The sequence below is a fragment of the Lonchura striata genome, chromosome 7 (genome assembly GCF_050655825.1).
Source record: "Lonchura striata isolate lonStrDom1 chromosome 7, ASM5065582v1, whole genome shotgun sequence".
Taxonomy (NCBI): Eukaryota; Metazoa; Chordata; class Aves; order Passeriformes; family Estrildidae; genus Lonchura; species Lonchura striata.
The window spans coordinates 7,281,120-7,309,053 of NC_140709.1; the positions used below are offsets into that span (position 1 = coordinate 7,281,120).

General features: G+C 41.8%; 1 protein-coding gene and 1 long non-coding RNA gene across 7 annotated transcripts in view; one reads left to right on the forward strand and one right to left on the reverse strand.

Annotated features, from left to right (window-relative positions):
* NCKAP5 (NCK associated protein 5) overlaps window positions 1-27,934 on the forward strand; it is a 416,669-nt gene that overhangs the window by 174,325 nt on the left and 214,410 nt on the right. For 5 of the 6 annotated variants that reach the window (XM_077784917.2, XM_085584139.1, XM_085584140.1 and 2 more), the window contains exon 1: window positions 21,198-21,634. In XM_077784917.2, the coding sequence (XP_077641043.2) occupies window positions 21,213-21,634 (422 nt within the window). In that variant the 5' untranslated portion in view covers window positions 21,198-21,212. Of the gene's footprint in view, window positions 1-8,545; window positions 8,620-21,197; window positions 21,635-27,934 lie in introns of those variants that run through there. The other variant, XM_085584141.1, reaches the window with a different exon arrangement.
* On the reverse strand, window positions 10,625-21,863 carry LOC110480605 (uncharacterized). Its single transcript, XR_002467134.4, has 2 exons — window positions 21,824-21,863; window positions 10,625-21,067 (listed from the first exon to the last, which is right to left on the reverse strand). It is a non-coding gene; the product is annotated as an uncharacterized LOC110480605 (long non-coding RNA).

Consider the following 27,934-nt stretch of genomic DNA (forward strand, 5'->3'; position numbering starts at 1 on the left):
GTCCTTAGATTGGGGGTCAGAATCTGGTGATCCTCAAATTACCCTCACCTTGTTTTGTCCACTGGTGTTTGGACGTATTTCAGCATCATCAGATTGATGTGCCTGTAATATTGTGTTGGATTTTTAAAATATCCCAAAATATTTTTGAGATATTTTATATGTGGGAATGGAGACTACAAGAAAGACAGAGATTAACTTCTTACAAGAGCATGGAGTGACAGGACAAGGGGGAGTGGATTCAAACTGAGAGAGGTTGGGATTTGGTATTAGGAGGCACTGGCACAGGTGCCCAGAGAAGCTGTGGCTGCCCCCATCCATGGAAGGATGGGTGTTCAAGGCCAGGTTGGATGGAACTTGGAGCAACCTGTCTAATAAAAGGTGTCCCTGTCCATGAGAGTTGGAACTTGATGGTCATCAAGGTGCTCTTTAAACCAGGACATCCTATGATTATATATAGTGTATACTTTATAATTTTTGCTATTGATTTATAATGGTTGAATGAATGAGCATCTACTGTTTGTTTATTAGGCTGCTTTTAGTAAAAATTAAACTATATGAAGATAGGCTTCACTTATGTGAATGTACATTGTTCCTCATCAGAAGTTGCCAGAATAAATGTGAGGACAAGTGATAACAAAGAAATTACAGAAAATGGAGAAAACTTCAGGTCCTGAGGTATTTGTTGTTGGATAGATGACAGTGGTTCAAGTGAGTTTAAAAGTCTGATGCATTCTGAGAATGAAGCATTTTATCTGTGAATCCCAAACATCCCTAATAATCCTAGAATTCAATTTTCCCAACACTGCAATAGACCCTATTAATGTTTTTCTATCCTTATTGTAACTCCTTGTCTTCTTTAGACCGTGGGACTCATATGCAAGTGCCATATGTCTACGTAAGTCAAATGCCTCCCACCAGAAGTTCTTCCATGTGTTGTGGTTGATTTATATTCATAAAAAACATTCAAAAATTATTCAGAAATTGTAATTACTTGGTAATGTCAGAAATTGATTAATTAAATGCTCCGGTGTTTACTCTGCATTTTTAGGACTGCTAACATTTCTGGGCATTTTCGTACAGCATCAGAGTGTTTGCTGGGTGAAGTTTATTAATGTAAATTGGATTTGACATAAACAAGACTACAGTTAATTATTTCATGTAAATATACACACTGTGTAGCAGCAAACTCATAAAATCTGCACATCTTTCTACAACTTTTTTTTTTAAACTCTGGATGTCTGTTTTAGCTAAATGGCAAATTTCTGTCACCTTAAATGACACTGTCACCTTTTCATCGTGAAAATTGATGGGCTGTAAACATTTATGTCTCTCTGACACCTCCTTAATTTACACATGATCATCAATAACTTCCAGCAACCAGGAGCTCTTACATGTACCATTATGCTAAGCTTCAGTTTCTCTGTTCATTTTGTATTTCACTGTACAGAGAGATTTTATACTCAGTGAGGACAAGAACTTTCCATAAGCTGCACTAAATGGGAGAGCAGCCCCAAACCTGCCTGGGAGACACAGCCAGGCTGCTCTGACACAACCTGCTTGTCCATATTCATTCCTCTTCCTGCCAAAAGACAAATTTTTCCCATTTTCTGCTGAAATCTTTGGCTGGTCCAGTGGTGTTGTTGACTTTTTTGATAGGTTAGAAGCTCAAAGGGTTCTTGGTGGTTTCCTTCCTCTGGGACAAGCCCTGATGAGTGCAGTCCATACTCTGCACCATCACCTGCATCTGCTGCAGTTCCTGCTCTGTCACTCAGGGTCAGCCCTACCCAGCCACTTGAACCTCAGGATAACTGGGTATCCATGGAGATTTGGCCTTTATGGAGACTGTTTTGGCTCCATATCCAAATTAAGGACATCCACATTTTAATGCTGTAGGGATTTATTACTCAGTGACTCTGTTCATGGGTCTTAAAAGCTCCACAACTTAGAGGATGCAAGTGCAAACTTTCCTCCTATGTTATCATTCTTCTCTATTTCAAGATGACTATAGTAAATTCTAGGTAGTGCTTTATATTTCTTTTTACTGATTTATACTTTCAGGGGAAGAAAATCAGCTAAAAGTGGCATTGATTTGCCTGTTGGACCAAATGTCCAGTTTCCTTTTCTTCTACAGATAAATGGAATAATTTGCTCAATATTTAGCAGAAATGACATAATTTCCATAACCTGCTATTTGCATAGGAAAAATATTGGTTTGTTTGCAACTACCCAAACCAGCCAAGCACCTGGAAATCTGACTGGGGGTGGGGGTTCCTGCCAAATCTTTTTCTCACCTTCCAGCTTATGGCCTACTGCTCCACTAAGCCAGGAAAGCGCTCTTGCAGAATACTGGTCCATACATTTCTCCTGCACATGAGACAGGAGTTTTGCTCCTAGAAAATGTCTTTATGGAAAACAGAAGGGTTTATAAGCTGATGGGGAAAAGCATAATACTGCAGCATTCTCTCTCCCCATTCTCTTCCCTGTAGGGAAAGGACACTAGCATCAGTGTCACTGAGTAGCAGGGTACCCACAGTTATCCCAGAGGCTGAACTCCTTTAGGGACAAACTGGCAAAACCCAAATGCAGTGGGGCTCTGTGTGCCAACTGCAGATCTGGATATCATTCCTCTGAGAACTGTCCCTGCATCCCTGTCCTCAGAGAGCACAGGGTGCAGAATCTGTCTATCAGCCAATGAGTTTGTGCTGTTTCAGGCTTTACTAAACTCTGCAGTGTCTGTGGATGCTGCTGGTTAATAGGGTGCAAAGTGGAAGCCAAGCAGCAGCAGGAGGAAAACCCAGCTGATTTTTTATGAAAACAACTGGCTCCAGATGAATTGGTAAATCAGTTTTAATCACTGCAGCTGATGAACTGTTCACTGAGGCTTAAGTGATTTTGAACAATTAAAAAATCTGTTCAATATATTTATTAAAATATTCATTACTGCTTTTCCCATAATGGTGTAATGTGCACAAGGGCTCTTTCCAGCCTCCTGCTCCATTGCAGAGGCTCTCAATGAACACTTTCATGCCAGTTTTTAATAAAACTGACAATTAAAATATTGACAATTAAATTAGCAATAATGGCAGTTATAAAAGATATTATTTTCTCTAAGACATACGGTTTAGCTTTCATTGTTATTTAGGACCAAAAGTGAGTAGTCTAGCCAGGTATGGTATTGAAAGGAGTGAAAAATTACTAATCCTAAAGGGTTTTATGTTTTTTTATAAGTGATTTCTTTATACTGTGCAACAGAAAGCTCACTCAATTCTCATTGATATTGCTTTAGGATATGAAAAACATTGTCTAGACAAGAATACATATATATGTATATATAAAAATATATATGCGTGTCCTCTTAGGCTGCTGGGAAAAAAGTCTATTTTCTATCAAAGGTTTATGCAGCAGGATGAAAACAAAAATAAATATTTTATAAAAGTTATAATATTCTCTGAAGTCACTCTCCCCAGATTTAAAGCTTTACCCTAGGGCACTCTTCCAAGATCCTTCAAAAATGACTCGTGTCTCCACACGCAGTGTAACAGCTTAGATATCCCCCTTGTTGCTTTGCTAACATCATTTCCTAATTGCAACAGTCTGCTGTTTAGCTGCAGACAGCTTTGTTGTTGTTTGATTTCTAATAACCTTTCCCTGTGAAAATGTGACTTCCTGAAGTGTAGCAGATGATTGTGGGCTCTCCGTGGAGCTCCCTGTCTGCCGGGCTGGACGGCTCCAGACTCTCAGAGGAACTTGGCTGGGCTCTTATCCCGTTGTTCACTCGGCTTTTCTCTGCTCCCCACTGACCAATGTTTTCCCCTGTGGAGCACAGGAGCCTCAATCTGTGCTGCTGCTCTCCTGCCTGCTTCCAAATACAAATATTAGGGGAATCAAGGAAGTTGATGATGTTGTGGAAGACTGGGCAAGGGCTGCGTGCACAGAATTTGTCCCAGCCGAACCAGGAGTGCAGTTAGATGTGCCAGGGGAAAATGGAAAGCTTTGGGCTGTGCAGGGCTGAATATGATGTTTACCTCCCAGCCGTGCTCCAAAACTGGTCTGCAGGAATGTGAGTGCCAGCCTAGTCTCTGTCCCAGTTTCCCTGCTTTCTGCACAGCTCAGGCAACTCAGCCATGCATGAGGCCCTTTGCTGGGAGCTTGCTCAGGACAGGAGAGCGCTGGCAGGGGGACAGTGGCCGTGTCCCCACGTGCCTGGCTCAGGTGTGTGGGTCTGGGGGAGCTGGGGTGTCTGTGCTGCAGGAGGGGACAGTGTTGTAGTTGAGAGGGTCACAATACAAAGCAACACGCAATTTTCAGAAGGTTGCAAACCTGTTTTTATTACAGCATGCATGTTTTTTATATAGTCTTACAAAATTCATAACTTTACTCACTGGTCATGAAAGACAAACAAAATGCTCCTGGGACTAGACAGTTGCAGGTTTCTCTTATTTATCCTCCTTCCTTTCTTGGTTTCTATGTCAATGACCTTGGTAGAAAATTCTTTCAGGGGTAAACATGGATCCTCTTCTCAAACTTCTCTGTGGCTCCCAGAGGTCACTGCAAAACCTCTTCCACAGGCCAGTCCCACCCATGGCCCTGCTGCCCAGGGCAGCACAGAGCAGCCTTCAGCTCCTGAGTGGCCCTATTGAATTAAGTAGGTAGTCAAGTGATTTGCTGGTATCCTTAATCCTTTTCACATCTCTCTAAGCTCATTAAACTCTCTTTGATACCAAGCTGTGCAAGTTCCTTACGAGAGGCAGAGACTTCCTACTATTCCTTTGGCTTGAATTTATCACCTCCAGCTTCCAGCGAGGGACTCCTGTGCTGGGAGCCTAAGGTTGCTTGAAGGGTTTGATCTGTAACAATGGATGGGAAAATGTTCTGTGTGCTGGATAATTTTTGGTACCCTGCCCAGCACAACAACAGGATTATGCCAGAACAAATACCCAAGCAACCAACCAAAATACCAAGCAGTGGATCCCAGGCCTCAGTGGAGGCTTCATTTCCTTTCTCTTCTCTGTTTTTCCTGACAGTCATCCAGCTAACAAAGAAAAGAAAAATAAAACCCTAAAAAACTAGCAAAACAATTAAGCATTGCAAAGCGAGATATTTAGTCCTGTCAAAACCCCTATATTTAGGTGTGTTTCTAGGCTTGTGCTTCAACTCAAATCAGCAATAATCTGGGTAAAGTAATTCTCTAATGCTCTCTAAATTAGATGAGCTGGTATGTGACATTTGTGTGCCATCTCCTCCTGCATGCCAGAATACACGCAGCTGTTAGAAAGATTTTCTACTGCACTTAAACACATACAGAAGGTTTTTTCCTTAAAACAGTGCCATCACAGGAGGAGAGATGGAAGATTGAATTTCTCATGGCTGAAAGGTAACTAAGTCAGAAGAAAAGGGACAGGTTTCACGCATTATTCTGAAGAGGATTTTAATTTTTTGTTTGGTTGTTTAAATTTTGAACTTCTCAGTAATCCTGCAAGTTGTGGGGAATGGCTGGAGGTAGGAGTGACACTCCAAGCAGAGCCAGCAGTGCAGGCTGCTGAGGTCTAGTCCAGGTGTGGACAACAGCATGGCTGGCACTTCTACCATCAGCACAATTGCTATGTTACAGTATAAACGTACATAAATACTTAAATTTGGAGCCTCCAGCTTCAGATTAAAAATGCTGTGTCATTTCAGAAGTAATGTCCATTGTTCTAGGGGGAGCAGGAATTGTGACCCCCTTTTGAAAGCCTGGGGCTGCTGTGCTTTTACAGCTTTTCTCTCCCATTGGATTGGTCTGTCCCATTAGCATCTGAGTGCCATCATGTCTGCCTACATGATTTTTATCCCTACATCAGAAAATGAGGCTCCACATAATCTTCCAGACTCCACAGCTTTCCGTGATACTCAGAGCCTGCCTGGCACAAACATTCACATGACAGAGCTCCAAGGAAGCTACAAACTGCTTGTATTTCCCCTCTAGATGTGATCTATTGGGCACTGTGAAGTGCTTTAATGAACTGTGTACATTGTCTTGTTGAACATAAAGCCAGAGACTCATTTAGGTTGGAAAAGACCTTTAAGGTCATTGAGTCCCACCATAAAGCAGTGTGATTACTTTGGGGTTTTTACTTACATTTTCTGCTGTCACTGAATGTGCCAAGCTATTCTAAATCACCAAGTTGTCCTAAATCTCAAGTGACCGTTTGCTATTTGCTTCACGCTGACAAAATGATAACACTGGGTCCTGATCCAGGGATGGCAGAATTTGTCTTGTTGGGATGGTTGATAAGAGAAGAGAGCAGAAACCTGGGCTTAGGGACAGGGCCTTGTCTAAGCAGATGGCTCACTGCAGACACAGCTGGCACATGAATGTGCCAGGAGAAAGGAGGTGCTGCTAACCACCATCAAATCATGGCTGATTTTTTTACATCACTTTTGCCCACTGACAAGATTACATACTCCCAGGTTACTGGTTTTTAAAGAGAAACAGAATAATATTTCTGATTTGTCATAAGAAAACCTTAAGGCAGCAGTCATATAGGATAAACACAGGGCTTTCTTCTTCCCCATTGTCCTTATTTCCAAAAAACACTTTTAAGAAAATTGCTTCAGAATGAGGTTTTTATATTATCATGGTAGAATTTATGCAGAATAAAACTGCTGAGCCTATGTTTGCCTGTAGGGCAAAGTGAACTGATGAATAAATCAGGAATATTGTTTAATATTACATTAAAAAGATGTAAAGGTATTAATACTAATTTATGCCAGATTCACTGTAGTAAAAAATACAAACTAAAATAGGCAATTTGTTTTAAAGAACTTGGTGCAGCAACTAATCATCATTATATATTTGTACAGTATATATTTTGTGAGCTCTAATACATGCATATTCCAGAATGATTTTATTTGAATTAGCTTAGAAGAAGCTTCCTGCTTAATTGCCACTTAAGTTCATGGTATTTCTCAGGATTTCCATTATTTAATGTGTTCTGAAAGAAACAGCTATGTGATGCTTCTATTTACAGCAGTTAGAATGAAATTTAAACTTGCAACCACAGAGTTCAATGGAAAGTTTTACAACACCCAAAGCTTTTCAAGCCATGCAGTTTGAACAGGATATGGCTTAGATGCTTTTTGGGAGCTGAGTCCTACTCTTGCTTCCTGTTTGTGCCAGGGACCTTTCCTTGTGCCTTTGCAGACCACTCTCCTTCCCTCCCTCTCTCTCTCTCTGAACAAGAAAATAATTACTGTGGACAGAAAGATAGAATCACTTGGAACAATTCCAGTCCTAAAAAATAAAAAGGTACATTTATATATAAATTATGATCATTAAAATCAGCTATAACATTTATCTTCACCTTGAGGAGACACAATGATATACAGTCCCTGTAGTGGCTGTCTCATATTGCTGGTCATGAAGATAAATGGCTCAAAAGAACCAACTACTTTGCAACAAAAATCCGTATTTGTACACTAAAGAAATAATACTAGGAAAGAGACAACTTCTAATGCAAACAAGAACCCCACAAAGTGGTTCTGTGATGAGTTCAAAGGTAAAACAGTGGAGCTGTAAAATCTGAGCTTTTATCTCCAGAAAGTGAAGATGGATTCTTTACTTCAATATTTGCAATTTCCTGAAGTATGAGGTTCAAGACATATTTTTGCTTTGGTGAGATATTTCAGGACTGATAGACTTTGAGAATAATAGTAATGTGACTGTGTTGGTACTGCTGTCATCCAAATATATCATACTGTATCACATGATGCTGTGGGCTCATTCTGAAATATTTGATATAAATAACACTGATGTTGCCTTCCTCTTGGAAATGAGGTGGTGTATTTCTATTACTGACAGATTTCTCTGCTGAGAATAAACATCATCTCTTTGCATTGAGTTTAAAGAATAGGCTTCAATAGGAAAAAAATCCAAATTTTTCATCTGGTCAAGATTATTTATCAGAAGTTCTGTCTAGACAAAAGTACAGGAGCCTTCATAGAGCTGATATTGCAACTTATTGCATCTGCAAAAGTTGGACTGGAAAATAATATAGGGGCTGAGTTATAGATTCATTTTCAAATAGGGTACATGCTATAGTATTTTTCATACTGTCCATAAAATAAATATTTGAGTCAATTATTCAGTTCACTTTGATTAATATCTAAAGTAAACCAAGTGTGTACCAAAAACAGTGACTGCACTGCTGGGAAGTTATTTTTCAGTCTGGATCCAGGGAAGATTATTCTGGGCCTGGAATATGGATATGAATTTATATGTACACTAATTTATTTGTGCTGCTTTTGTACCTTCAGTGCCTCATGTCTTCCCCTGAAATAATCTCTGAAGTGTGCAGTGCATTAGGCTACTGCCCTGTTCATGTAATATGAATCCAAATGTGAATTTAATCTAGATTTTTACATCACTGTGATTTCTGTGTATGGGATAACTTCAGGAGCAAAATCAAAGTGCACTCCACAAACTGATTCTGACTGTTTTTTTACTCAAAATTTTACAAATACTTTGAACATTGAAAAACTAATATTGTAATAATTTTTCATTTAGGAATATATGGACTCCAACAAATACATAGAGCATTTAGTGACTCAGCTGGAAGAACAACGCTGGAATTTATGGAGGCAAGTACTGTGCCACACATGTTTATTTATGTTGCTATTTTGGAAATGATCCTGCAAATCATAGTTTCCATTTTTTAGTTCAAATGAATGATTGGCTATTCAGTTTCTCCATTTTTTAATTCTTTGCAGACTACCAAATCTTACCTCATGAAATAAGCAGGGCAGCACACACGAGTCGAATCATGCCTTTGTTAATCAGGGCAGTTGCACACCTGCACAGGTTTATTCATGTTAGAGTTTCTAGGCAGTGGATGCTAACTCTACTTCAGATTCTTTCAATTGGAGTGAATTTCAGAAATTGCCTTATATCCCTGAATATAAGTGTTTCCATTGAATGGCACACAAAATCTAGCCAAAATACCACCATAGCAGCATGACCAATTGAGAGTTTTTGAAACTAAAATAAACACAGGTTTACAATTTTGCAGTGCTCTTGATAGTCTGAATTTTCTGTATCTTCTCTGTTCATGTTGCCCAGACTTCACCCTGGTTTAGGCAAAGCAGGGATTGCCACATTGCTGGTGGGTGTTTCTATACTGCCTACAGCAAATTTGCTAACTGCTCAAATCCTATCTAACTTAACATTTAATACAAAGGAAATGGAATAATAGCAGAGATAAAATTCTTTCAACATTCAAAGCAATTTTTTCTTAATTCAATGTTTAACTTTTGTTTTTTTCTGAAGACATATGAACAGTGACAGTCTTTTTAAAACACAGTCACATATAAAAGTATCTTCAGGGAATAATTTAATGTTCATAGACTGAAACCTATTTCACCTCAGTTCTGATCAAGTGAGAAATAATGATCTGTCTGATTTTTCAGGTGAATGCCTCTCATGTACAAAAAAGAGCAACTTTGCACATGCCAGTATTAGTTGTTCTGCACCTCACAAACTTCTTGACCTATGCAATATAAAGCAGTATCACAGCATTTACAGCTTACAGCATTACGAAAACTTATAGGAAGACTCATAAAGTTTGTGCTTAATTCCCCCTTTTCTTAAAAAGTAGTCAAATATAATTGGCTACAAAAAGTTGAAATTTTCATTTAACATTACAGAATTCAGGAGACTAACTTTGTAAGAATGAAGGTGATAGCATATGCAGATGACAATACTGTGGTTAAATATAAATGAATAATAAAAAATTAAAATATTTAAAAGTCTTTGAAAAGTAGCTAGGGTAGTGACTTTATAATAAACAGACATACAGACGTGTTCTGAAAATTCAGTGGTTTTGAAAAACCAAACCCATTAATTTATTTTTAACATTATTTATTTTCATTATTATTTTTATGGGGTGTTGGCATAAAAAGTTAAGACTGGTAATGAGCACTACAAGAAAAACCCTTCTGGTTTAGCCAGTCTTCTTTGAACACTTTATTCCTCTCTTTTAAATCTCTGAGAAGTTTCGTGGTGAGGATTATGCTAATAGCTGGCACTACACAGGGGCAGTGCTGGGCCGTGTACAGCCAGGCAGATGTCCTAATAAATCAGCAGAGCCCTCTCCTCAGCCTTCATTCTGCTCCTGATTTGTGACTGCCACGCTCTGAGCGCAGGGGGTCAGCGGGCGCTGAACCTGACATTGACCGAAAACCCCCACGGTGCTCGGGGCTGGCCCATAAATCCCACACACACAAATCCTGCCCATTTAGCTCCTCCAGCCCCACTCACAGCCAGCACAGATTTATAGTGCCCAGGCCCAGGCAGAGGAGACTAAACCCAATGCCATGGTGCGCACATCAATTTTACATTTCCTTTACATCTCTGCACGTACAACGGGACCCTAAAAGACATGTGGGGGGCAAAGTTTCTTTTCAGTTTGGAGGACAACTGTTTATGCACAGCATTAGCATCTGCTGTGGAACATTTATTGCTGTAATTGCTGTCCCAGGAGGACTGGCAATGGTTAGGTCACGTTTTATGGCTTTCCACTAAAGCAGACCTCTAACCCAGCTTCAGATTCCTCCTTCTTAAAACCTTGACTACAATGAGACAAGTACCTTGGTAGTTTGTGGAGATTTTATTAACACAGCTTTTTTTATACTGGACATTTTACAGTAGTTATTTTCACATTATTGATAGCATAGTTGACTTGTCAGTGATTCCCCTATTTCTCAGATTGGAGCGAAACACATTTATTCAACATGAGACAAATTTGACCCCCATCAATGTAAATCACCAACATTTACCATTGCAGGTGATGTACAGTAGTGGTTGTGCATCTCCATGTACCAGTTTAAAAAAGAAAGGAAAATATTATTATGGATTTTTCTGCCCTACCCTGTCTGAAAATAGCTGTAAATAGGACAGAATTGGGTCAGGTGAGTGGAATCCATTTGCAATGTTGTTTTCTACCTAGTAATTTAATGCTTTAGTTCAGCTAATGTACAGTTTTTATGGCAGAATCACATGGACAATCAACTGAGAAGCATAAATTTGCTCCTGTAGTCTTTGCTAATTGACTTGATGATAGATCTTAATTTTTCAGTCTTGACACACTGATCAGTGGCAGCAATTACTAATTCTCTTAACAGAAGAAAGGAGTCAAAAGTCATAACTCAGCATAGGATGCTTTCCTGAATAAACAAAGGTCAAACCCTGGTCTTCAGACCTTTCCAGGGAATTTTATTAGTCTTGGTACTGGAACCAGGACCAACACTTCAGTCTGCCTTGCTGAAAGCCTGAGGATATGCTGCAGCTCAGACATGACTAATATGTAATAAGTTAATGAAGGTCAAACAGCACTTCCCCACCTTAGTACAGCAATGTAAAACACAGAGGGGAGGGACCAGAACTGCACATGAGCATTGCATTGCATTTCTCCTATGCTGTATATTCAAAACAGAGTTTCTTAAATAGATCTGCTCTGCTTTCATCAGCAGCATTAGCATGCTTCTGTGCCCCTGGTTTTAATGTCTGTGTACTAAAGAGGTGCCAAGTATTAAACAGGTTGCTTTTGCTGTAATAATGAACTTCCATTGGGAAGCCTTAATTGCTAACAAGCAAAATAGCTCAGTGAGAATTCTTAATGGTGAGCACAGATTAAAATAACAACTGTGATTAGCTTTAAACTGCTTGACTAGCAAAAGACTAATCTTAAGGGAATAAGTTGCTTGGCACACAAAGGAAAAACCCTGTGTATGATATTACAGTAATGAAGGCTGAGAAAAAAATCAAATGCTGCCCCAACTAAATAAGGTCATTCTCTGCACAAGCATCTTTTCCTTGCCAGGGCTTAGTAACTTGGCCCAAGGGGAATGAAGGTGTAAGCAGCCAGGTCTTGGGGCCAAACCCCCATTTTAGCCCATTCTGGAAGTTTTCATAACAAACATTGTCTCTGCTCTATGATGCTAGTTTAAGTTATAGACTGTATTTGGAATGAATTATCTTCCAAAATTGTTGTTGTAGTGTATGATTAGAGGTTGGTGTGGTGTGGTGAGGTGTGGCAAGTGCATGAGGCTTCTTGATCCACCTGTCTGGTCATACCATTTTGGCAACACATAAAGCCAGGAAAAAGGGTTTTAGTGCTATTAGCCACTCAAGCCTGCCTCTTATCTCTTCATCAGTCTTTGGTTTTGCTGGGGTAGTGTTTTCTTGGGGCCTTTTTCCTACATCTCTACAGAACTGCTACATGCATATGATAAACTTGAAAAACCCATGCAAACATTGATTCCTTTTAGTTTCCTTAGTATTTGAAGCTGAAGCTGAACGAGGTAGAGTAGAATTGAGTTTGGCAATTAGGAGTCATTCCTAGGTATTCCTAGGAGGTACTAATTCAGATTCTTCCAACTAACATTGTAACATACATATCTCTGTAAAGCTGAGGTTTCTGATTAGTGACCTCATGTGTGAAAAACACACACATAAAAACCATAAAAACCATATAAATCTGTGAAGTACTATGGAGCTCACAGTACTGCTTCAGATGAGCATTTCTACAGAGGATTGGTGTTTAAATATGCACATGAGCATACCAATTAAAAATGTATCTTATTTTTGGCCAAACATGCTTTTCTTTAGCTGAGTATAAATGTGGATGGTTCAGTGAGCAGCACAGATGTAGTTACTAAAAGGCCCCAAAAAGCACTGTCATCCTATTATCTGTGAATGAGAACCACTTGCTTCCTCTGACTCCCGAGCACCATGCCCATGTCACACCACAGCTCTAAAAGATACTTCTTCAGGACCAAATTGGGTGAGAGCAATCTGAGTAGTGAATACTGAGAAAAGCAAGGCTTTTACTGTTTGCCTTTTAGATTTTATTTTTAATAGGGTCACAGAAAAGTAAGAGAGGATAGTTTAAAGATTACAACTGGACCTGATGGACTATGTAAATCCAGTATAAATTCTGAATGTGTAAGCACAGGCTGAATAGCTGCTAGAACTCTTGTTGAAGTTGCAGTGGAAACAGTGCTTTTTTGAGGATTTTATCTCAATGTTCAAATCAAGACTGATCATTGCCTTTCAAGAAAATATAAATGCTTCACAGAAGTTTATACCTGCTCAGATTTTTTATTAGTTCCACTAATTAGTCATATAAAATAATTGTCCTCATCTGATTAAAGTTGATAGCAATTTTATGTGCAGCTCTTTACCAGATCAATAAATAAATCTCTTTCAGCAATGAGCTATTTTAACTCCACCAGGGCACATTTTTGCAAAGTATTTACTAAGCTGACTTAAAATTAAACTCAACTTGATGTGCCCTGGTAAATGAGAAATATGATTTGCATTATATATTCATAAAAGTATTAATTTTAAAGAACATGACTCTCAGCCTGTTTCCTCTAATTGGAAAAAACTCCCATTAACACTGCTCATCAGTGCTGCATGAGTCAGGAGTGAAGTGTCAAGCCTCAGTATTGAAGTCATTACATAAAGGACTGAGAACTATCTGAACAGAAAATAATCTTGATACAAGCAAATATCTCTGTATCTATGCTAAACTACCCAGATTTCAGAACTGCTTGCAAAAGATGAAAAAGTGCTCCATAAAAAGTAACTTCATATGGCTGTGTTTATAAAATTAAATAAATTAACCAATGCTAAATTATAAAATGTTAATAACATTCTGTAATTAATTAGGGATTGGGGTAGTTTTGCACAGATGTATACTTGTCATAATAGTGAGACTGCCAGAGCCATGAATTGATTTTGTTTCTCTTAAATTATAAAACAGAAGGCCTTGAGCAAAATATATTCTTTAGATATATTTGGTAGAATAAGGATCACAAATGTTCCCTACCAAGTTGAAAGGAAAAAAAACTCCAGCAGGGAAGTATGTGGAAGGTCTATTTGGCATATGGATGTTTGTTAAAAGCAAAATGCATGAACAGCCCAGACTAAATTAGTTCCTCATTTGTATGCTGGGAAATGAAATGTATAATCCTGGCATGGTTCTGCATTTGTTTAAGATTTCTCCTAAGAACAAACTCTTTTGTGTATGCAGATATACATGTTACTGTAGTGGCTATTTAGGGTTAGGGAGAAAAAAAAGAAAATCTGCTCTGAAGTGGTTTTGTCTGACGCTGAGTGCGAGTGGCAGGATTTTGTCTGTCCCCTGCAGAGCAGCCTGGCCCAGGTAGCAGCACCGGGCGCTGCACAACTGCTGCACAACTGCTGCGTCGCTGCATGGGGGCACAGCGCTGACCCCAGCCCAGCCCTGCAGGGAAAGCTCGGGGCAGCTGCTCCTCTCACAGCACCCAGAGGGGAAACCAAGATCTCCTCCACACAGCCACCCAAAGAAAGGAATACGTAATTAACGGGTGGTGATGCTCTGAGATTACTACGTTCTTCTTTAGAAATCAAACGTTTCCAAAAGGAAGCTGATCACAAGTCTCATTTTATTATTTGGTGCTGAATTTACTCTTCCACTAATGTCTGCACACAGCCATGCTTACTCAAATTGAATCATATTTCACTCTTCAGATAATCCCAATTATGTTATTGGCTTTATTCACAGAGCAAAGAATAATTTCAATGAGTAATGGTGGCATTTCCCTGAAGTCTTCTCTAAGACTGAACAACTTATCTTTACACAGATAACCCTGACTCCTATTTGGCAGAGGAAAATAGATTTACCTATAGATTTGCCTATAGATTTACATCAAGGCAACAACTGAGAATTCAGGCCCTTATAAAAACAGGATGTCAAAATGTATTATAGAAATGAGGACTGCACAGTCACAGGCTATGAGACAGGGTTTTAGATGGTATGGTGGGTTTATGAAAGAAAAGGAAAATTTATAAATTTGCTATTTTCAAAGGAATGGTACCTTACTGATCTGTTTCACTGATGAAATCTACAGGGCACTGCTGGTGGCAGATGTGGGAAAGGTTGAGAAATTGTACATGAAGTTATGCAAGTCAGGTTAGCACCTTTCCTTCTAAATGACTTTTACTCCTGATAGAGAAGTTAAATAATCAAGTTTAGCATTTTTATTTCATTCTTTAATGCTCAACCTTTTTTTTTTCCCTAAGTTATATTAAAGCAAGAATTTAAGATGCCAAGTGAGAACAGGGCTTCATTGTTCCACACAAAATGTGAAATTGTTTTCATCTCCTCAGCCCCAAGCAACAAGAAATAATATAATTCCCTTTTAGCAAAGGAAAGTAATGGAGCTTGTACAAGAGATCCATGTGTAAGTCAGAGTTTTGCTGTGTTCAGTCACAGCACTGTGTACTGTCAGCCTGTTCAGTCTGAGGGATGAAGTTCCCACATCACTGCTTGAATCTTTAAAAAGCTCTGTGGCTTAAAACATGCTTGGTGGCAACCTTATCCCATGCAGTGTGATGGGAGAGGGTTTTCTTGTGTCTACAGTTCATGCCATGATGAGGTGTGGAAGAGGTGACCTTTGTTTGGATGTCTCCTCTCCAACTCCTCTCCTTGGCCCTTGCCACAGCACAGTATAAAGTAAATTATGTCCTCTCTCAGGGGCTTGGCAGTGGCAAGGTGAGCAGAAGACAAGGGCTCTGTCCTGCTCTCTCCAGGCAGTTCATTTTAAAGTACATGGATGCTCCTGTGTTGAAGAAACCACTGCATTTTTCACACGAAGAAAACCGTGGATATAAACCGTGTGTCATGTGGCTGGGCCTGTTACAAGACAAATACTGCTTGATTTGAAAGCAGGACTCCTGTGCAGCCCAAATACTGCTGTGACATCACTTCTTCCTGCTGTTTAATTGCATGCTGATCCATCACTGTCATCTTCCTGCTTTTTTCCACAGCAGTCAGCACCTCTGTCCAGGCTTTGTGTGAGACTGGCACCTGAAGATCCAGTTTCCCTTTCCCTGAGTTCTGTAGGACTTGGTTGGCTTCCAGTTCCCACGTGGTGCAGGAGGTTCAGGGTGTGTTTTGTATCAATTCTGCCCGCTGTACAAAGTCTTTTTTATGTTAACAAATTATATTTTTCATTGCTTCATTTGTTAACAAAAAGGCATAATAGTGCCTATAGCAATCCAGATTCTGGGATATCACACATTCACACTTTTTTTTTAATCAAGAGTAAATTCCAACATATTCCGCTGTAGGGAAAATATCATGCATTTATAGCACAAACCTGTATAAACATTATTGTAATAAGTTCCACTGGGGACAAGGTTTCAAATATAAAGCAGCATTCATCACATATTAAAGATATGAGCATAGTTTTCTCTTACTTAAATCTGCGTAGCTCACAATTTGCTAACTCTTGCTTATGTAGATACTCCCCTGAGATTTTCAAAATTTAATAGAAGCTTGCAAAATTCAGGGCTCTTAGTTTTATTACCACCTGATTAGCTAAGCAGAATTCAGAAAGTATAACTCAAATAAGCAAAAAATAAAAACCCCAGACTGAGCTCCACCAAATGCTTTGCAGTAAGGAGATGCCAGTTTTTGCAGGTTATTCAGTTTGCTGTCATTTATGTAACACCTTTAAAGATGGCAGAGGGAGAAGATGACCTGCTTCCACACTCTGCCAGAATCAGCAAGTGCTCCTATGCCCTGTAATGAGGAAGTTTGATACTACCTTAATAAATCTTCCCAGTTCAGTTCTCAATAATGCTATAATAAATCCATTATTGTTTTTCATTCAGTATGTTCTTAGTCCTCTGCCAGGCAAGCCAAAAGCCTCTGAAGCCCTTTTGAAAGACATAAGTATATATGTTGTGGCTCCTAAAACATATGTACTTCCTGTATTTTTATGATCTTCCACTCCTCACATTTGGGAGAATTGAAATGCCAAGGAAATATCTATCTTCCTGAAGAGTCCTGGGAGAAATTGGTCCAAAAACACACCAGAGATGTAAACACTCTCAATTCCTCTCCTCCTTTCCTCTAATAACAGTTGCAAATTTTTGAAAAAAATGGCCAAATGCTGTACCCTCCCTGTGACAGTAAAGTCATGAATTCACTTCTGCTCTACAATGTGGAAATGTGCAAGTGGCAGCACTTGACCCTTTTTTATTTAGCCAATTCAAAAGATACTCAGAATTCCCATGAAGAATCTAAATTCTAATTCCACTGAGATCCAGAGAAAATTTTTATGGAATCCTTTTTGGTTTAAATGTACCCATTAGCAGCAGGAGCTGATGTTAACACACATCAGCATGAGGCAGCAGCCAGGCCGCCTGCCTTCCTACAGCTCTGCTGCACTGGGAAATTTCAGCATGGTTATTGGGGACCAGTTTGTTCTGCCACCTCTCCTCCAGTGACTGATTTTTCCTGCCAGCACAGGGCACTCCTTGAGTGTCCCTGTCACTCCTGTTGCACAGCTTTTTGTGCAATAGCCTGGCCTGGCAGTTTTCCTGGGCACACAATCCGCAGAGCTGAAGTCCTCCAAAGGGCAGCGCTGCTTCAGGTCTCACTGAGCAGTGCCCTGTGTCAGGCTGAAAGAGCAAATGTTTCCATTAATGACGTCAGTTCACACCATTTCCACCCTGCTCATGTTTAACAGAGCCCTGCAACACCGCTGGTGTAACCTTGTGGTAGAACATCTGAAAATCTGGTATTGCGTCACCCATGCACAGCCTCAGTCCTGTGTAAGCAAATATATAATTATTAATAGAAGGACGATAAGTGAGTAAAGCTTAATAACTGCATTTCGGGAGGTTTCTTCCCCCTTCCAGATTTTTGAGCAAGAAGTTTCTCTGTGAAGCAGAAACAGTCGTAAAGGTTCCTCTGTTTTTGTTCTTAGACCTCTGCCAGGCAAGCCAAAAGCCTCTGAAGCCCTTTTGAAAGACACAAGTACAAATGTTGTGGCTCCTACAACATATGTACTTCCTGTATTTTTATGATCTTCCACTCCTCATGTTTGGGAGAATTCAAATGCCAAGGAAATATCTATCTTCCTGAAGAGACCTGGGAGAAATTGGTCCAAAAACACACCAGAGATGTAAACACTCTCAATTCCTCTCCTCCTTTCCTCTAATAACAGTTGCAAATTTTTGAAAAAAATGGCCAAATGCTGTACCCTCCCTGTGACAGTAAAGTCACGAATTCACTTCTGCTCTACAGTGTGGAAATGTGAAGTGGCAGCACTTGACCCTTCAGCTGAGAATCAGAAATCATTTTAGGAAGTATCTGTCCCTCCGATGGTAGCTTGGTGTCTCTGAGAAAATGAAACAAAATCCCCCAAATCATGCATTTGCCCGTGCCAGTTGTTAGGTTGGAAATTTAAAACTACGGCTACCAGCCATGTATTGAGCTAATGCTATCATCTACTTCATTTCAGTGTTTTGAAGTATGAGCACTGCAGTTTTGTCTATCTCTCAGAAGCAATGGTGAGCCAAGTCATGAGTTTTGTTTGAAGACTGGTGTATTATCTTGCAAATGCCTATGCTAGACAAAACTGTGCAAGCCTAGGGACAAGAAATAATGATTTGGAACGTATACTTGTTGCTGTGTATGAAACTGAGATACTACTAATCTTGAAGAGACACAGAAGAACAGTATCTCAGCAGTCAGATACAGTGCAGCTTAATATGCATAAAAAACACTTTCAAGTTGTAATTATAGCTTTAAGTTGTAGATAAATATTGGTTCTTTTCAATGCTAAATCACTTCTAGTTACAGAATAAGTGACCAAGTCTGTCACTCTTGATTTCAGTGAATGTAAGCTTAGGCCTGAAAATAATTAACAAACTGGCAATATATATTTTTTTTTGTTGTTGTTGTTGTTCATTTAGCCACTATTAATCTAGCAAATTTGGTGCAACCACTCCATGTTTTCTCTAGGAATTCAGGAAAGGAGAATCATAGAAAGATAAATGAGGTCTTCAAATTGAAACTTTGTATGTAATAATTTGCAGACTTCATAGAAAGACTTGACCCTGACTAGGATAGTATTTTAAGATCTGCAGTAGCACTCCTAGGAAGGGACCATGATGATGCCATTGATTTTACTACATCTGGAGTACCAGTTGCAGTTCTTGTCCCCACTTCAGAAAAGGTGCAAAAAAAACTGGGTAAGTTCAGGGGAGGGCAGAAAAAGGTAATCATAAGCAGGAGTTGGTTTCCATTTATGGGACAACTAGGACTCTGCAGTCTGAAACAGCAGGAACCCAGGCAGGGGAACAACAGCTAAAGTGTGAGCAGCATGGAGAGGAGCTGCTTGTCCACTCCTTCTTTCAGTGCAAGAAATAGAGGCTGTTGGATGAGAACAGGCATTGAAAAACAAATGAAAGGATGACTTTTCACCTAAACAAGGATCAGAGCATCTGCACCACGGATTTTAAAAGTGCATGTGGGTTCAGTTAGAGGCTGGACAGTCATGGAAGGGAGCTAGTGAGATGTACTGAGCACACAGAGGGCAAGCTTGGGTCAGGAGATCCCTGAGCTCCCAGGGGGCTGGAGAGAGGTGAAGTGCTGGATCTTCCCCTTGGTATTTGGGGTTTGCCAGTGAAATGACACCGAATTACACAGACTTTCTGGACAGATCCAGTGCAGCCACTCACATATTATACAGGCTCGAAAACCATGCTGCATTTGCAGTCTCCATCACTAATTAGGAGAGAATCTGGACAGGAGGTTTAGGTTGTCTATTCAAGCAACAGGCATTAGAGTGTGATTATATTTTATTGTTTGGTTTGGTTTTATTTTCTGTTTAAACAAGAAATTAACATATCTTCTATTCAGTAGGTAAAACTGGCTATTACAAGAGTTGCTCAAGGTGTTTTCCTACAGGACAAAACAGTTAAAACACATCAGCAGACAGGGTCATTGTTTAAATGATGAAATCATATTTGAATGGAGAATAACAATCTCTTTGGAGACCCCAAATTCTACTGGGTTTGGAGAGGACCTCTTATGCCATGATTAGTTCCTGCCTCATGCTGCTTTGCAGCTTTCTGTCACACATTTGCAGTATTTAAGAACATCACTGTACCATTTACTGTGATTCACAGTGCTTCACCCCATTACAGTTAATTAAACCCAAGATCTTTGACTAGCCCAGGACTCTAGATCAGCCCTCAGAAAATGAAGCAATTGTGTCTCATTAGGGGAGAGCAAGGTGCCTGTATCCTGGAAAGGACATACTTATAGGTTTGACAGATTCAAGCAATTTTGGAGGTTCTCATTTCACACTGGAAAAAGGAGTTGCCAACCTGGAACAAAATCTGCATTGAGACATCTGGATATGGGTTTATTCAAGACACCACAGCAACACATTTAGCTGCAAAGACTGTTTTCTGTACCACCACAGAAAGAGATCCCTTCTGCAACTTACTGCACTGTCTTCAGACATGGCTAATCTGTTAAACAAAATCTGAGCATTATCCAATGATTTATTTATTCTGAGCTCCTCTGCTAAGAAATCTCCAAATTCAAAATCCAGAACTCCTGCCACCTTCATTTTTGAAGTTCTGCTCCTCTTTGATTCTCAGATAGAGCTCTACTTTTTGCTTCTTGTCTCAGCACCATAGATGAGGATTTACTTTGCACCCTGGTTCCTGCAGTCTCTTCACTCCAGTGTACCCACTGTCTCTCATTTACATTATGTGAGTTTTTCTCACCTTGTTTCCATGATCTCTCACTTTCTCTCACTGGACTGGGAAATCCTGCCTGAACTTTTTCTCACTGTTCACTTAGGTTCTCTTACGCACACCACGTATCTACAAATAACTGTATCAAGTACCAGTTGGATTTTCTTCTAAAAGGAAAAAAAAAATTTACTTGCTATTTTTGGATTAACAGATGCCAAAGCTTTCAGCGACTCTTTTGGAACTGCTTTTTCATATACTACGCTGTTTAAAAGCGTGCCGGTCGTGCCTGTGAGTCTCCATCCACCAGAACTCTTTCAGCCGTGTGTCACACACCAGGCCCTCAGCAGCTCTATGGGCACAGCCGCTGCCCCTCGGTGCATCCAACTCATCCCGGCGCCCCCACCACGCCGCGTGTCCTCTCTCCTAACTTTCGAGGACAGCTGGGACGGCATCCACTCGAGCCGAGCATTCCACTCGGGGCTGTGCGGAAGGAAGGTTTTCCCCGTGATGTGCAATCCCGCGGGCAGCGCTGCGGCCAAGCGGAGCCGCGCGGCTCCCGGAGCCCGGCCCGGGCAGACCCGCCCGCCGCCCCCGGCCCGGGGGCACCCGGGGGCCGCCGCAGACAATGGCCCGGCCTCCCCCACCCCCCCGCCGCGGCGAGCCCCTGCCGCCGCCGCAGATTTGCCGGAGCCATTCAGTTGCGACCGATTGCGATCGCGGCAGATGGGCTGGATCTGACAGCCCCGCTCCTCCGCGGGGCCGGGGGCGGAGGGGCCCGGCCGCCGCGCTCCCCGCCCCGCCGAAAGTGCCACCCCGGGCGGCCGCCCGCCCTCCCCAGGCACATGTTACGCGTCCCGCGGCTGCGGCGGCAGCGGGAGGAGAAGCCGCCGCGGCGGAACAAAGCGGAGCAGGCGAGCGGCGGCGGCGGGGCGGGCGGCCCGGGGGGCGGCAGCCGCTCTGCCCAGGCGGGGGGCGGCGGCGGGGGGCTCCCCGGCCCGCCGGGACGCGCGGCCCCCGCCCGCCGCAGGATGCGCCACCGCGCCCCAGGTAAGGAGCGGCCGCTCCCGCGCTTCCACCCGTCCGTCCAATCCATCCATCCATCCATCCATCCATCCATCCATCCATCCATCCATCCATCCATCCATCCATCCATCCATCCATCCATCCATCCATCCATCCATCCATCCATCCATCCATCCATCCATCCCTTCCTTCCTCTCTCCCTCCCTCCCTCACCTGCCCGCCGCGCCTCCTGCCCGCCCCGCCGCCGCCGTCTCCTCCCCTTCCCCGGCGCCCCGCGCCCGCCCCGGCGGCGCCGCCGCTCCCCCGCCCGAGGCCGCGGCGCTGCGCGGAGCCGGGCGCGGCCCGCGGGCGGGGGGAGGCACCTGCCGCCGCATCCCGCCGCCGGCCCGGCCTCCTCCCCGCCCCGCCGGCCGCGCCGCAGCCCGCGCCGGCAGGAGGCCGGGTCCCGGAGCGCCGCGGGAGCGGCGGGCTGGGACCGGCCCGGCCGGAGCCCGCACCGCCCCCGGAGCGCCCGGCCCCGCCGCGGGGCTCGGCCCGGAGAGAAGAGCAACCCGCTTTTCCCCTGCCTTCTCCTCCCTGATCCACGGGCAAGGAGCCCGCGGGTCTGCATTCTAGCCCTGTTGCTTCAGAGGCAGCAGATTTTGTTCCTGGTCTGTGCCTCTTGAAAGAGCATCCTAATGAGTTTTTATTTCTGTTTAAATTTAATTCCTGATTGTTTAAGGCTTGACACCTGCACATTGCACTGGTGGCTGGATGCAGACTGTTCTCATGGAAGAAGTCTGTTAGGTAGAGAAGAGATCTTTCTGAAATGAGTTGAAGTACACAAAGCAGTAGGGTCTAAGGTAAACGCAGAGTGTTGAGTGACCCGCTGCTGGCCACGAGGCTTTTAGCTGTTGATTCTTTGGCTCTGGCTGGATGTTAGCTGCATTATCCGTCTCCCGAGGTGAGGTTACCCAGGGAGTGACAGAAATAAGGTGGAGTAAGTGTGAGTGGGCTTTGCAGCAGGAAAAATGCAGAGCCACATAAATACCATACTGTTGCAAACTATTTTGTGTGTTCACAATTCTTTTTCTCCGTGTAACCATATAGAGTCCCTTACTGAAATGGTTTTGTAAGTGTCCACTGCCCATCCCTTAAAACCAGATATTCCAGATGAACCCTCTGTTTATCATTAGGAAGCAAAGTTGTAACAAGGGAAGTATCACGAAATAGAGAAGTGATTTACATTGGAGGGGCTGGCTGTATACATTACTGGATTGCAGATAAGCTATGTAAGTAAACAGAAGCACAGTGCTCTGTTATTGTGCATGACTATGGAGATATCATGGGACTCTTTTGCTAGTTAATAGCATAAGGCTTCGTGGGAACTGTTTGATCTGCAGGACTTTTGCTTGGCAGTAGTTTACTTAAGGTTATTACACCCTGTTTGGAGACTTGCATTTGCTGGCCATTATTGCTTTCTTAGCTCCAGGCTTCCCAGAGTTGCAGGTTAGTAGGTCAATAAAAATTGCACTGAAATGCTGGAATGGGTAGTCTACAGTTTTAAATGTGGTTGGGGAATAACTAGGCAGTAATCAGAATGCTGAGGATTTTTTTTTTCCTGCGCATTTTTATGCTGGTCACTGGTGGTGAACCAAAAATATTTTTTTTTTTTTTGCCATGAATGCCACAGATGCTTTTCTTGTTAAGAGAGGAAACAAATCATATAAGGTAAATACAGAATTCCCTTTCAGCATAAAGCTTGGTTGAATTTACCAGGACTTAGTTCCTTTTGCTAGTGAACATTGGGATTAATGCCACTGGCATTACATGAGGCTTGCCAGTAGCAAGAATAAAAATGTCATCAGGTTTCTGCTGCTATGGATTTACACGTTTCTTTTAGAACCTGAAATTTGCTGTGCTGTGGAGGGAAGCAGTATGGAAAAGTACATTTGTGTTACAAATGCTCCAATAAAATTTCGAGCCATGTGGGTTACAGCGCTCGGCGGGCTCGTTGTGACCCGCTGGATCGCGAGGCTGAGCAGGGCTGTGCTGCCCTGGCTGAAGCCCTGCCTGTTCCCAGAGCAGTGCAGCGTGTGCTGTAATCCCCATTCCCACCAATCCTTGGACCTGGAGGTTGCCTGTGTCTCTGGAGCAGTCCCACTCACGTCACAGCACACAATTTACAGAGTTAAAGTGAGACATATGGTGTGTCCCCCCACCTCGGTGCTGTGCTCATCAGGGAGGATGGATTGGATGCTCAGTGCAGAGCCCTGATGGAAAACCAAAAAATACAAAACATTCTCAGTGGTTTCAGCATCTCTCATGTACTTTCCCCTTTCACTGAACATCATGGACAGGAAGATCATATACTTTAGCTCAGAAATATTGTATGTTATTGTATGTACTTTTTGGCTTTTTCAGTCTGGTCTCTAATTTTTTAGAGTGTTTCCTAGCTTTTTCTCATCTGCTTTTTTGCAGTTTATTGCATGTAGTCACTTTTCTTGCTGCAGTATTAATATATGCTTTGTAGTACTTTGTGTCACCCTCTTTCTTTAGCAAAGAACTTCCCTTTCTGTAGTAATTATTCATGGTTAGCTCTTCTGCTGTGCCATGTAGGGTTGGTTACAACTGTTGTAGAGTGTTATTGCTACACCAGTTTGTCTCCACCAGATAAATCCCTAAATAGATAAGCCCAGCAGCAGCCAGGTGTTGTGCATAAATCCACTTCTTACGCTAATTAATTTTCCTTTTAAGACCCTGATTTTGCCACCACTTAGACACCTGCTTAACCTTGGAGTTACAGCATTGGAATGGATATGCTACTCTGCATGCAAAGCTAAGTGTGTGTGTTCCTGTTCACTTGTAGCTTGCAAAGAGCTGCTGTACAAAAAAAACCTCAAAACAACCCAATCCCCTTTTGCTTTGCTCCAGTTCTCAGAAAGTGCAATTCAATAGCTGCTGTTAGTTTGGTGATTTAGCTAAAACAAAATCCCATTGAGTGATGGAACTGACCTGGGACTGGTATTTTAGACACAGACCTGGTGTTACAGTGTTTCTTCTCTTGGTTGATGTTTCTATGGATGTTTAAACCTTCTTTTTCCACCTGCAACTGCACCATGGTGAAGCTGAGACTATCAGAGCAGTAATGCAGAATTTCCACTGCTCAGAAAGGAGAGAATGAAAGGGCAATTTTAATAATATTTTTGTAAGAACATCAGCCAGAAGGTTGATGGTGGGATTTGTGTTTATGCTTCTATTCTGAAGAAGGTCTGGAGGGATTATTACAGCAGCAAAATTCTTTTTCTTGGTTCTAGCTATTTGATATTTAGATCTCATATAATGGAAACTCCTAGGAGTGATGAAAGAATTTATAGTATTAGGACATTAGATGATGGATACAGTCTCTAGCTGATGTGAATGGAATTTTAAAGAATATACATGTAATTTTGATATATTCAAATGATTTAAACCTTAAGAGAAAATTATGCTGCAAGACTTATGTCAGAAATCCTCAAATTGTCTGTTTCTTTGAGAATTTATTTTTCTTCTGTACTTATCATTTGAAATGAAAATAGGAAAGTTTTTTTTTTTTTCTGTAGAAAGAATCGTTAAAGTGCAGAACTTAATGGCTCATAAAAGAGAATCAAGTACTTTTGCATCTTGCTGTGGTGTGTGCACTGACGGTTGGCATCTGAAACATAAATTATTCCTCAGAATGATCAGAATGAAAGTAATATCATGGAGGAAAAACAGAAACAAAGTTCTCAACACTAGTGTGTGCTGTGAAAGAACAAAAGGAAGTGTTCTTCTTTTCCCTGTCTCCCTTTATAGGATTTCTCTTAAATCCTTGTGGTTCCAAGTGTCTGAGCCAAACATATACCAGTTGCTATCCATGTACATCTTTTTTCCACCTTCTAATAACTTCCCTTGCTTTGTGTATAAACCCCTCTAAAAAGGCTCTTGGCTCCTGATGGCCTGTGTTGTTCTAAATGGACAATGCAGCTGCTCTCTCATTATGTCCACTTGAATCCACTCAGTTCTTCTCTGTGCCAAGGCTTTACCCGTGCCCTTGATCTAAACCACTACAGGAAGCTAAAATCCTTATCCCATTGTGTAGTTGATGATGATAAAGTAATTTGTGCCTGGCTATGGCACATTCTTATTCTGAGTGGGTTTTTTTATTCTGAAGATGAGGTATATGCTTTAAGCATTTCAAATTATAATTTCAGGTTTCATTGCCATAGTCATTTCTGTGACAACAGACATTGATCTTTACAGATCTTTTATTCAGTTTCTTTCTCTTTCTTTCCCCTTCTTTGAATTGGCTGCCTGTGTACCTCTTCTCCATGCCCACTGTGTGTGTCTGCATTCCAGTGGATGTTCCTAGTGTCAGGCACAGGAGCCAGCTGGCATTTGTAAAACGATGAGCTCAGTGACTTACTGCACCCTGAAGGGCAGCAGTGTCCTGACTAAGAACACACCTGTGTGACATGTGGTCAGAGGGGAATGTAGGCCAAACCCAGTGCAATAAATGCATCTTTCTGTTGAGTTTGGGAGAAGACCAGAGCTGCCAGTGGAGCCACAGTAACCATGTGTTGTGTCCTGGCCTTCTTGGCATCTGCAATAAAGTGATTCCTGGTGGCTACCGAGCACGAGATTGAATTGCAGTCATTCCTGGTGGTGTTAATGGGAATCTGACGTGCCAACATTCAAGCATATAAAAATATTTTTTCATGTAAATAAGCACATGTGGTAGTAGAGAAGACTGCTGGGAATGCCTCTGGTATCTACACTCTAGGTGGGTGTTTGTAGTTCATAACATAGGAACAATTTGCTCTAAGTTTTGCTTCAGGGCTCTCTCTCAAGTAACATTGGCTTTACTCCTACTGCTAGAGCTTCTGTCCTGGAGATGAGTAAGTTATCCAGTCACCATTTTCAATGTTACCTAATGGAAATGAACAATTACAGTCTTGTAGTATGTGGCTATGGTTTGATTTATTTTTTAATGCCCAGTCTTGTTAAATAGCTTTATTTACATTTGCTTTGGCACTGTAGTAGAGCCCAATAAGGAACATTATCAACTGGCATGGCACAAATGAGAAAATACTTGGTTATTTGCTGTGATCCCTGGTGGGTCCAGGACCACACCTCCACTTCATCTCCCAGCTGGACCAAGAGGTTGCACCAGCTGCTGGTCCTGATCATGCAGCAAGGAGTCAGCTGCTGGAGACCTTGCATCTGTGTTATATCTGGGGTGCTCAGGGTGTTGTCCTGGAGCACAGCTGCAGGGGGAAATCAAGGCACGCTATCATGAATGGCAGGCCCAAGACCTTAGATGTCAACACACATCAAGTTTTCACTGACATCACATTAAATTGGCAGTGAAAATGTGCCTAATGAATTAAAATATGATCACAAAGAATGTCTCCCAAACTTCACATTGTATGTATGAAACACAGCTCAGCTGTGTTGATGAGAGAGTTAGACTGCAGGGTACAAAGAAAAATGAGGAATTGTTAGTCAGAGAGTGAGAATAGATTTGTTTTGATGTCAGGGTTTCTGTTTATTCTCAAAGCCTGACATTCTCACTAGGCTGGATATCTGAAGAGCTGCTTCAAAACTGCTGAGCCTCCGTGGCTGGCACTGTGTCTTACAGGTCCAAATGAGACTGGTGGGTAAGAGGAGCCTACAAACGCTGATGTCTTGGGCTGCCTCTGCCCAAACTCCATATCTGAAAGCCAGGAAGTCCCTGCACATCCCAAGGTTTCCTATTCTGGACTCCATGTAAAACATCTCCTGATTTGAGAGGAGGAGGGGCTTCACAGTTCCCTGATGAGGAGTTAGGAATTGGTTCCTGAGATTGCAGCTCACAGAGGGTCAAACAGCACTCCTGGTGATAGGAACACCACTTCCTCTTGATAGGAAAGACATGGAAGAAAGATGAGTGGCAATGTAGTTGTTCAATGTTCAGAGAATGGAGTAAAATCAAGGATAGCTGTTGTTTTTAAGGCAGGAAAGACTGTAATAGACCTGTATGGCAAGGAACTGGAACCAGGGACAGCAGAAATCTAAGGAAAAGTAAGGAGACCAGGTGAGAGGAGGGACTGAGACATCAACATGATTTGGGCAGGTGAGGAGGAAGGAAATTATCTTCTCTAATTTTGATTAGCTTCCTCTTGGAAGAAAACAGTGAAGTTGTGTTCAGGCAGGTTTGCATGAATTAATCAAAGGCAGAAAATACTTAACTGCAAAGGGATATTCTATTAAGTTTGAAAAGCTGAGTTTGGAAAGTGTCAGAACTAAAGAATAAAAAAAATGAAGTGGAACAACCTGTTCAGTCTT